The sequence below is a fragment of the Anomalospiza imberbis genome, chromosome 15 (genome assembly GCF_031753505.1).
Source record: "Anomalospiza imberbis isolate Cuckoo-Finch-1a 21T00152 chromosome 15, ASM3175350v1, whole genome shotgun sequence".
Lineage (NCBI taxonomy): Eukaryota > Metazoa > Chordata > Aves > Passeriformes > Viduidae > Anomalospiza > Anomalospiza imberbis.
In genome coordinates this window covers 2,866,213-2,877,172 of record NC_089695.1, presented here as the reverse complement: position 1 = coordinate 2,877,172, position 10,960 = coordinate 2,866,213, and the positions used below count along the sequence as shown (strand labels likewise).

The 10,960-nt window shown below is 58.7% G+C and overlaps 2 protein-coding genes across 2 annotated transcripts; both read left to right on the top strand.

Annotated features, from left to right (window-relative positions):
- The first annotated feature begins 271 nt into the window (after positions 1–271).
- On the top strand, positions 272–2,854 carry LOC137483337 (protocadherin alpha-2-like). Its single transcript, XM_068206326.1, has one exon. The coding sequence runs from the start codon at positions 272–274 to the stop codon at positions 2,852–2,854; it is 2,583 nt and encodes an 860-aa protein (XP_068062427.1).
- Positions 2,855–8,189: 5,335 nt separating this feature from the next.
- Positions 8,190–10,763, top strand: LOC137483336 (protocadherin alpha-13-like). The gene has a single exon (XM_068206325.1). It carries the CDS (start codon positions 8,190–8,192, stop codon positions 10,761–10,763), a length of 2,574 nt encoding a protein of 857 aa, XP_068062426.1.
- Positions 10,764–10,960: the final 197 nt, after the last annotated feature.

Below are 10,960 nucleotides of genomic sequence, written 5' to 3'. Positions count from 1 at the left end.
GAGCAGACGACAGAGGGGATTGCCTTAACGGAGCGGAGGCAGAGGCGCTGCGGCGGAGCGTGTGAGGCGGCGGAGCAGCGCACGGTGTCGCTGCAGGCTCAGGAACGGCGTGTGGGCGGCTCCGCCCCGGTGCGGCGGAGAGCCCGGCTGTGAGCGCGGGGGGGCGGCGCGGGCCGGGCAGCAGAGCCGGTGCGTCCGGGCGGCGGCGGGGAGCCGTGCGGGGCCCGGGCCGGGGCCGGCAGCCAGAGCGGCGGCCAGAGCGGCGGCGGCGATGGGCGAGCGCTGGTGTGCGGTGATGCGGGTGCTGGTGCTGCAGGCGGCCTGGGCGCTGGCGGGCGGGCAGGTGCGCTACTCGGTGCCGGAGGAAGCCAAGGCCGGCACGGTGGTGGGCCGTCTGGCGCAGGACCTGGGCCTGGAGGCGGGCGAGGCGGAGGCGCGGCGGCTGCGGCTGGTGGCGCCGGGCCGGCGGGCGAGCGTGGAGGTGAGCGGGGCGAGCGGCGCGCTGCTGGTGAGCTCGCGGCTCGACCGGGAGGAGCTGTGCGGCAAGAGCGCGCCGTGCGCGCTGCGCCTGGAGGTGCTGCTGGAGCGGCCGCTGCGCGTCTTCCATGTGGAGCTGGAGGTCACCGACATCAACGACAATGCCCCCATCTTCCCCGCCGCCCGAAAAAACCTCAGCATCGCGGAATTCACCACTCTACCGGGGTCTCGTTTCCCTCTGGAGGGCGCGTCGGATGCGGATATCGGAGCGAACGCGCAGCTCTCCTACACACTCAGCCCCAGCGAGCATTTCTCTCTGGATTTACAAAAATCGAATGAGCGAAATATTGAACCTGAACTTGTTTTAGTGAAATCTCTGGATCGCGAGACGATTTCCGTTCACCGCTTGGTGCTGACGGCGACGGACGGGGGCCGGCCGTCACTGACGGGGACAATGGAGCTGGTGATCTCGGTGCTGGACATTAATGACAACGCGCCCCAATTCAACCAGTCGGTGTATAAAGTGCAGCTGCTGGAGAGCGCTGCGGTGGGGACGTTGGTGACAAGGGTGAATGCGACAGATGCGGACGAGGGAATTAACAATGAAGTGACCTATGCTGTGACGAACTTCATTCCCCCGAGTGGAAAAGATGTGATTTCCATCAATCCGAATACTGGGGAAATTCACCTCACAGGCGCCCTGGATTTCGAAGAAGTCAGTATATATGACTTTCGTATTGAAGCAAAAGATAAGGGAATGCCCCCGCTGTCGGGTCACTGTAAGGTGGTGCTGGAGGTGGTGGACGTGAACGACAACGCGCCGGAGGTGTGGGTGACGTCGCTGTCGGTGCCGGTGCCGGAGGACGCGTCGGTGGGGACGGTGGTGGCCCTGCTGAGCGTGTCGGACCGGGACTCGGGGGAGAACGGGCGCGTGCGGTGCTGGGTGTGGCCGGCGTCGCCGTTCGGTCTGGAGGCGACGTTCGCGGGCTCGTACTCGCTGGTGCTGCGCGAGGCGCTGGACCGGGAGCGGGTGTCGGAGTACGAGGTGGAGGTGCGTGCGGAGGACGGCGGGGCGCCGGCGCTGCGCGCCAGCCGCGGGCTGCGGGTGCCGGTGTCGGACGTGAACGACAACGCGCCCGCGTTCGCGCAGGCCGTGTACACGGTGCTGGCGCGGGAGAACAACGCGGCGGGCGCGGAGCTGGCGCGGCTGTGGGCGCGGGACCCGGACGAGGCGGGCAACGGGCGCGTCAGCTACTCGGTGTGGGAGGGCGGCGTGGGCGGCGGCGGGGCCGCGGTGTCATCGTCGTCGTCGTCGTCGTCGGGGGTCGGCGCGGGCGGCGGGTGGCGGTCGGCGTCGAGCTACGTGTCGGTGGACGCGGAGAGCGGGCGCCTGTGGGCGCTGCAGCCCCTGGACTACGAGGAGCTGCAGGTGCTGCAGTTCGAGGTGCGCGCGGTGGACGCGGGGGAGCCGCCGCTGTGCGGCAACGCCACGGTGCAGCTCTTCGTGCTGGACGAGAACGACAACGCGCCGGCGCTGCTGCCGCCCGCGGGCTCGGCAGCGGAGGCGGGCGCCGCGGCGGCCGAGGCGGCGGCGGGGGCGGGCTGGGGCTCGGAGTCGGGCACGCTGTGGGCGTGGGCGGCGTGGGGGGCGCCGGCGGGGCAGGTGGTGGCGAAGATCCGCGCCGTGGACGCCGACTCGGGCTACAACGCGTGGCTGCGCTACGAGCTGTGGGAGCCGCGGGGCAAGGGCCCGTTCCGCGTGGGGCTCTACAGCGGCGAGGTGAGCACGGCGCGGGCGCTGGACGAGGCGGACGGGCCTCGCCAGAGGCTGCTGATCGTCGTGCGCGACCACGGCGAGCCGGCGCGCTCGGCCACGGCCACGCTCAGCGTGTCGCTGCTCGAGGCCGCCGAGGCGGCGCTGGCCGCGGGATCCTCGTCGTCGTCGTCGTCGTCGTCGTCGTCGGTGTCGCGGTCGGCGGTGGGCGTGGAGCTCGGCCCCGGCGCGGCGAGCGCGGCGACCAACGTGTGGCTGGTGGTGGCCATCTGCGCGGTGTCGAGCCTGTTCCTGCTGGCCGTGGTGCTGTACGGGGCGTCGCGCTGGGCGCCGCGGGCGGCCGTGCTCTCGGGGCCCGGGCCCACGACGCTCGTGTGCGCCAGCGAAGTGGGCAGCTGGTCGTACTCGCAGCGCCACAGCCGCAGCCTGTGCGTGGCGGACGGCGCGGCCAAGAGCGACCTCATGGTTTTCAGCCCCAACTTCCCTCCGCCGCCGCCCGGCCCCGCGCCCAAGGTCTCGCAGCCGGAGCCCTCCGCTCTCCTCGACACGGTCAGTGGTCCTGCCTTCATTCCCTTCTCTGCACCTTTTCATCCGCCCCCTTGAGAAGCTGCTCTTTGAAGCCGGGCTCAGTTCCCACGGCTGATGGGCGTTGGGTACTTAGCGGGTCCTTAAGGATGGCAAAGGCACATTTGCGTTTGTCACCACGACCTTGCTGGAGCCCCCGGCTCTTCCTGACGGGGTTCAGAATATAGATAAGGCAGCATCCGTGAGCAGTTACTGTAGGCAGCTGAGGTCTGGTGCTCTAAATGGGAGTTCTGCTCTAGAATTTAATTACTGTTCTGTGCCACACGAGGTGCCCGGAGTTGTGAGATTTGCAGACAGCAAGGGGGTTGTATTTCTCATGTGTAGCATTTCCACCCGATTTGGGTGAAGGAGTTCAAGGCAGCCAGGCTGTGTTGGTGACAGACTCGCAGGCGCTGTGGAGCACCTCATGGCCTTTGCTGACTGATAACCGTGCTGGTATCCCTTTGTCTTTTTATTGAAAACTGCCCTCCTCCTCTTGAATTACGGTCATATGAAGGTTTGATGCAAGGTGAAAAGTGGATGTTCAAGGACAAAAGTTCTCTATTATCGTTCTACTATGAGACTCAATTAGAAAATAGGGTTGTTGTGACCAGGATTTCCTGTGATTATCTTATGTTTGTTTTTCAAGTATCATGCTGTTCTGGTACGTATTATAAAGCGTTCAGGGAGAAGGGTGTGACCCGAGGTATGTGTTTCACAAGGGACCTTTTTCTGTTGTTTTCCTGCTGCCACGTTCCTGAGGATTTGCATTTCTGACCAGCGAGCTAGTGTGAAGTACAATGTCCTTTTTTAATGGTCTCTCAAAATTTGCAACAATTGTCACATCAATGATCAAGACCTAAAAGGGCTTTAAAAGTGGATATTTTCACTTCTGTAATGAACAAACAAACAAATAGCTCCCAAAATCAATGAATCACCTTTCCCCACCATTTTTAAGTAGCTTTCTCCAACACAGGCAGTATCATGTATTAATATCCTTGCCACAGGTTTGGAACTTGGAGCACCAAATCAATGCCATTGCTGTTTAGAGTTCCAACATCACCTTTGATAATAATATTCCTCATAAGGAAGCATTTCGAACCATGAGGTGTCAGCAGCAGAGCATCTCTTATGCACTGTGGTGATGGTACCGTCTGTGGATATTTACGGTGTGTCCTTGCTGGGAAGGATGAGCAATGGTCATGCTGAACCTTGTGGTAGGAAAGGAAAGTGTGATCTGTTGTATAGAGTAGGGCCTGGCCCTTTTCTGATGGGAGGGGTGACCATGAGCAGCAGAAAGACTGGTGTGGGGAAAGTGAAAAGCCTTGGGGAGACCATGGATCATAAGAGAAAATATCACGAGGTTCTATATTTGTCTTTAGAACACATTTCAGAGTGGGGGAGTGAAGGATTTGTACAGGAAAGGGTGAGACAGGATGGGAACAGAGTGTTCGTGTTGAGGATGCTTTCCTAGGTGCTTAGGGTGTGGAGTGGGAGGCCTTCCTGACAATGAGATGAGAGTGTGATACTGAAATGCATGCAATGTCCCTTGCAGTCACGAGTCTCTCCAGAGGGACTGTCACTTCTGCTGCTGCCTGCCTGGTGTAGGCCATGTGTTGGTAAGAGCTGGGGAGATGGAGAGTGCTGAATGTTGTCTGGGGAAACAACTTCTTCAGGTTCGAGGTTTCAAGGTGTTGTGGGAGGGGGACGCTCCAACTTGCTATCTGTGTGTAGTAGTGGGTTTCCATAGTAGTCTCCACAGCTGTAGATTTTGCCATGATGGTTCCTTGCTCCTCCTCAGGTGGGATCTACAAGGATTTATTTTATTACATGTGGTTGTAATCTTATTGTGCTCAACTTCCTTTACTTGTGCACTGCACACGTGGGCTCAGTAGAGATGGTGTGTCCTGATGTCACATGTGGATTGTTCTGATATCTGCAAGAACACCTGAAACCCTGCGTGATTAGCCCAGTTCCTGTAGTGGAAGCTGTCCCACATGCTTGACACTGTGAATGCTCATGTGCTTTGGCACTTGCTGTGTTCTCTTGAAGGAATAAATCTGTGTGGGCTGGGATCAGAGCTGTCACAGCTCTTATCACAGAATGATTAGTAACTCTAACCTGCAGCTCTGTGGTGTTTGTAAGCGAGATTACTGAAAAGGAGCAAAGAATTCACGTTGAAGGTCATGTAGCTGGGAAGAGCTTTTAGACATTCTGTCCATCTTTTGTGCTGATCATGAAGGAAGATGAGGAAGTACAAGGGCCTGGATCACGTGCAGATGGGGTTTACAGGCAGGGCAGGTTGCTGAGCTTGAGCAATGTTCGATATTTTGGCAGTGATCCTGTGCTTGGCACTAAATAAGGCCTGGGCCTGTGTGCTGGGGAGGGTGAATTGGAGTGGGGAGGAGTGTTGCCCCAGGGAAGTTCACATGCTGAGTAGAACACGGCCTGCATCACTGTGGAGGAACTGGAGAATGTCTGGTTAGCTGTGGAGATCTCATTTCCCATGCCTTGTGACAGAGGATGCCAGTAGAAAGCCTTGAGGAAATGGCCACCACGTAGTGCTGCTCTTCTGGGATCCTCTCAGGACCTCCTGCAGTTCTCTGTATTCTTGCTTTCTGTTGTTCCCTGTGATATTACAGCTTGTGAAGTGACTTGCCGTCCATGCCTTTAATCACTTGTCTTTGGTGTGGAATTGTCTTGGTGAAAGAGAAGACTTTTGGAAATTTGTGTCATTCTGCCAGCCTTTCTTGGGACATGGCATCAGTCATCTCCCTGGTCTTGGTCTTCTAGCTGGCATTAAGGGACACTGTTCTTTAAACAAGTATTCCTGGTCCTGGAGTTTCTTTTTCTGAAGGAGCAAGCAGAGATGCTACAGGTGAGTTACTCCTACCAGAAGCAGCTGTGTGTGAGAGAGAGGTGTACTTTGGTTCCTGTGATGCCTTAAGTTTTAGCTTTGCTGATATATTTTCCATATTTTCCAGAGTCTGTATTGCATTTTTCATATTTTCCAGATTCTGTGCTGCATGAATATATAACTCTGAACTTTATATAAAATGTTAGCCAGTTCTGCTCACAGTTCAGTCACACAAAACAATCCTTTTCCAGCCCGAGAACCGGGGACACCATTGCAGCTTCAGGCCCAAAATGAGTAAACAACATCAAATTGAGGAGAGCATTCTGGGAGGATGGGACTTCATAATCTGGAGCTGTAATTGGACAATCAACCCCAAGATGTAAATGCACCAAAACTTAGAAAAGTGTGAAAACTCGTCACCATCTTGGGTTGTAGCCTCGGCCAGGCTCGTGTACTGCCCAAGGTGTATCCTGTGAAGGCCTTTCAATAAATACCTACTTTATTCCTTTAACTCCAGCCAGCCTCTGTTCCAGGCAGCCTCTCAAGGCATCTCCTGTTTAGCTGTTGTATCTTCACGTTGGATTGACTAAATATTGCCTGAATTGAAATTCCTGTAGGTTTGGAGCACATTATGTGCTCTCATTTGATCCTGCTGCTTCCTGGCACAGGGTGAGAAGGGGGAAGCAAAGGCAGATGGAGAAGTGACCTTGATGCTTTTCTGGGAGTAGATGTGCTGGGCCTGCAGAGGATGCTTTCAGTGTCAATGCCGTGGGGAATTTTGTAATAGCTCTGCAGGTGAAAAATGAGTCAGGCAGAATTGATCTCCATCCAGGTAAATGAGGAATGTGGTGTCATCATGCTTTATTTTGCATTGTTCTTGGATGATTATCATGCTGGGCTCTGATGGGTTTGATTTTGTAAAGGAGAGACTTCCTTGGGTCACTTAGACTCTGGAGCTTTTTTTGCATTAGATGTCTGCAGGGGTGGACTCTTCTCTGATGTAACAAAGCTGTTCTCTACTATACGATTGCTTTGTGGATTTATTTCTTGGGTCCTTGAGATGACTGAAGGCTCCAAACGGGGATTGGATCCTGAAGGGAGAGGAAGCTGCAGGTGCATGGAGGGGAGGAAAGCAAGAAGGCTCTTTCCTGTCATGAGGAATGGGAGGTGGAAGGGGAGTGCCCTTTTGCTAGAGGGAATGGCTGTGCTTCATGACGTGGTGGTGTAGCTGTTTTTAAAACATTTCCTTAAAGGGAAAGAAAAAACAATAGGAGACACACAGAAGGCAGCAACAGACAAAGGGAGGGAAAGACTGCACAACGAGAAGAGAAAGAAAAAGCAAGGATACAAAAGAAAATAAGACAGGAAAAGAAAAAGAACAAAGAAGAAGTGGAATAAAATAAACAATGGAAGCAATCGTTGCAAGGAAGAGGAATGAGGCCTTTTTCCAAAGGACATATTCATTGCAAGTAGTAGTATATAAACATTTGGAAATAACAATAGCAAAGGAAATAAAAGGACATAAGAGTTAGGGGAAAAATGAGAAGAAGGATGTAAAAAATATGACAGTTAAGTGCATGAAGAAGGCATGGGGAAAGAGAACCAGGAAACAGAAGGGAAAGAGAGAAAAAAAGAAGAGAAAGTATAGCAGAAGACAATTAAGGAGGAGAAAAGGATCTATCAAGTAGATGACTATAAAAGGAAAAGGTAAGACAGAAAGGGAGGAAGGAATTAACAAAGACACAAGGGAATGAAAGTAAAAAGAAGGAAGATAAAGGACCTGATCAGCAGGCACCGACCTTATATTCAGAGTAGACATGACTCCTAAAAGCTTTTCCGCCGGTTGGAGCACCGCGCCCCAGCTCTGATGCACCATAATAATGCAGATATACCATAATTAGCTCTGATAGCTTCCATATTAATGGTCTCCCACACGTCACAAGAGGCAACTAAAAAATTACCGGAGGGGATAAAGAAGAGCGAAGATTGAAAGGAAGAGAAGATGGCGTAAAGATTAGGGTAGGGCAATAAATGAAAAGGTCAGCGAACAGGAGATGCAACAGAAAAGAAAAGGAAGACTATGAAGGAAAGAGTAGGGAAGGGAAGGGAAATGCAAACCGATGAAAACCAGAGGAAAAAAACGGAAGGAAGAAAGGAAGGAGAAGATGAGGGAAAGAAATGAACCTATGCAAGCAAATAGCAATCGATAAAGAAAAGGAGATAAGGAAAAGAGGAGGAGCAGAGAGGAGCAGACGACAGAGGGGATTGCCTTAACGGAGCGGAGGCAGAGGCGCTGCGGCGGAGCGTGTGAGGCGGCGGAGCAGCGCACGGTGTCGCTGCAGGCTCAGGAACGGCGTGTGGGCGGCTCCGCCCCGGTGCGGCGGAGAGCCCGGCTGTGAGCGCGGGGGGGCGGCGCGGGCCGGGCAGCAGAGCCGGTGCGTCCGGGCGGCGGCGGGGAGCCGTGCGGGGCCCGGGCCGGGGCCGGCAGCCAGAGCGGCGGCCAGAGCGGCGGCGGCGATGGGCGAGCGCTGGTGTGCGGTGATGCGGGTGCTGGTGCTGCAGGCGGCCTGGGCGCTGGCGGGCGGGCAGGTGCGCTACTCGGTGCCGGAGGAAGCCAAGGCCGGCACGGTGGTGGGCCGTCTGGCGCAGGACCTGGGCCTGGAGGCGGGCGAGGCGGAGGCGCGGCGGCTGCGGCTGGTGGCGCCGGGCCGGCGGGCGAGCGTGGAGGTGAGCGGGGCGAGCGGCGCGCTGCTGGTGAGCTCGCGGCTCGACCGGGAGGAGCTGTGCGGCAAGAGCGCGCCGTGCGCGCTGCGCCTGGAGGTGCTGCTGGAGCGGCCGCTGCGCGTCTTCCATGTGGAGCTGGAGGTCACCGACATCAACGACAATGCCCCCATCTTCCCCGCCGCCCGGAAAAACCTCAGCATCGCGGAATTCACCACTCTGCCGGGGTCTCGTTTCCCGCTGGAGGGCGCGTCGGATGCGGATATCGGAGCGAACGCGCAGCTCTCTTACACACTCAGCCCCAGTGAGCATTTTAGAATAGAGGAAGAAAACAGCAAGTCGCGTACTACGTCCTTGTTTCTGATACTCACGAAACCTCTGGACCGCGAGACGATTCCCGTTCACCGATTGGTGCTGACAGCGACTGATGGGGGCCGGCCGTCTCTGACGGGGACAATGGAGCTGGTGATCTCCGTGCTGGACGTGAACGACAACGCGCCTCGGTTCAACCAGTCGGTGTATAACGTAGTTTTGTCCGAAAACGCATTAGAGGGGACGCTTGTAGCACGGGTGAACGCCACGGATTCTGACACAGGAATATATGGTGAATTGGTGTATGAGATTGATACTATTGTTCCCCCCTCAGCAGGAGAGTTATTCAGCATCGATGCAAATAATGGAGCGATCACATTGACGGGTCCCCTGGACTTCGAGACAGTTACTTTATACGAATTACACATTAAAGGGACAGATAAGGGGGCACCGCCGCTGTCGGGTCACTGCAAGGTGGTGCTGGAGGTGGTGGACGTGAACGACAACGCGCCGGAGGTGTGGGTGACGTCGCTGTCGGTGCCGGTGCCGGAGGACGCGTCGGTGGGGACGGTGGTGGCCCTGCTGAGCGTGTCGGACCGGGACTCGGGGGAGAACGGGCGCGTGCGGTGCTGGGTGTGGCCGGCGTCGCCGTTCGGTCTGGAGGCGACGTTCGCGGGCTCGTACTCGCTGGTGCTGCGCGAGGCGCTGGACCGGGAGCGGGTGTCGGAGTACGAGGTGGAGGTGCGTGCGGAGGACGGCGGGGCGCCGGCGCTGCGCGCCAGCCGCGGGCTGCGGGTGCCGGTGTCGGACGTGAACGACAACGCGCCCGCGTTCGCGCAGGCCGTGTACACGGTGCTGGCGCGGGAGAACAACGCGGCGGGCGCGGAGCTGGCGCGGCTGTGGGCGCGGGACCCGGACGAGGCGGGCAACGGGCGCGTCAGCTACTCGGTGTGGGAGGGCGGCGTGGGCGGCGGCGGGGCTGCGTCGTCGTCGTCGTCGTCGTCGGGGGTCGGCGCGGGCGGCGGGTGGCGGTCGGCGTCGAGCTACGTGTCGGTGGACGCGGAGAGCGGGCGCCTGTGGGCGCTGCAGCCCCTGGACTACGAGGAGCTGCAGGTGCTGCAGTTCGAGGTGCGCGCGGTGGACGCGGGGGAGCCGCCGCTGTGCGGCAACGCCACGGTGCAGCTCTTCGTGCTGGACGAGAACGACAACGCGCCGGCGCTGCTGCCGCCCGCGGGCTCGGCAGCGGAGGCGGGCGCCGCGGCGGCCGAGGCGGCGGCGGGGGCGGGCTGGGGCTCGGAGTCGGGCACGCTGTGGGCGTGGGCGGCGTGGGGGGCGCCGGCGGGGCAGGTGGTGGCGAAGATCCGCGCCGTGGACGCCGACTCGGGCTACAACGCGTGGCTGCGCTACGAGCTGTGGGAGCCGCGGGGCAAGGGCCCGTTCCGCGTGGGGCTCTACAGCGGCGAGGTGAGCACGGCGCGGGCGCTGGACGAGGCGGACGGGCCTCGCCAGAGGCTGCTGATCGTCGTGCGCGACCACGGCGAGCCGGCGCGCTCGGCCACGGCCACGCTCAGCGTGTCGCTGCTCGAGGCCGCCGAGGCGGCGCTGGCCGCGGGATCCTCGTCGTCGTCGTCGTCGTCGTCGTCGGTGTCGCGGTCGGCGGTGGGCGTGGAGCTCGGCCCCGGCGCGGCGAGCGCGGCGACCAACGTGTGGCTGGTGGTGGCCATCTGCGCGGTGTCGAGCCTGTTCCTGCTGGCCGTGGTGCTGTACGGGGCGTCGCGCTGGGCGCCGCGGGCGGCCGTGCTCTCGGGGCCCGGGCCCACGACGCTCGTGTGCGCCAGCGAAGTGGGCAGCTGGTCGTACTCGCAGCGCCACAGCCGCAGCCTGTGCGTGGCGGACGGCGCGGCCAAGAGCGACCTCATGGTTTTCAGCCCCAACTTCCCTCCGCCGCCGCCCGGCCCCGCGCCCAAGGACTCGCAGCCGGAGCCCTCCGCTCTCCTCGACACGGTCAGTGGTCCTGCCTTCATTCCTTTCTCTGCACCTTTTCATCCGCCCCCTTGAGAAGCTGCTCTTTGAAGCCGGGCTCAGTTCCCACGGCTGATGGGCGTTGGGTACTTAGCGGGTCCTTAAGGATGGCAAAGGCACATTTGCGTTTGTCACCACGACCTTGCTGGAGCCCCCGGCTCTTCCTGACGGGGTTCAGAATACAGATAAGGCAGCATCCGTGAGCAGTTACTGTAGGCAGCTGAGGTCTGGTG

Excerpts from the sequence above, each read along its gene's own strand:
- LOC137483337 (XM_068206326.1), top strand. The coding sequence starts at position 272 with ATGGGCGAGCGCTGGTGTGCGGTGATGCGGGTGCTGGTGCTGCAGGCG.
- LOC137483336 (XM_068206325.1), top strand. The coding sequence starts at position 8,190 with ATGGGCGAGCGCTGGTGTGCGGTGATGCGGGTGCTGGTGCTGCAGGCG.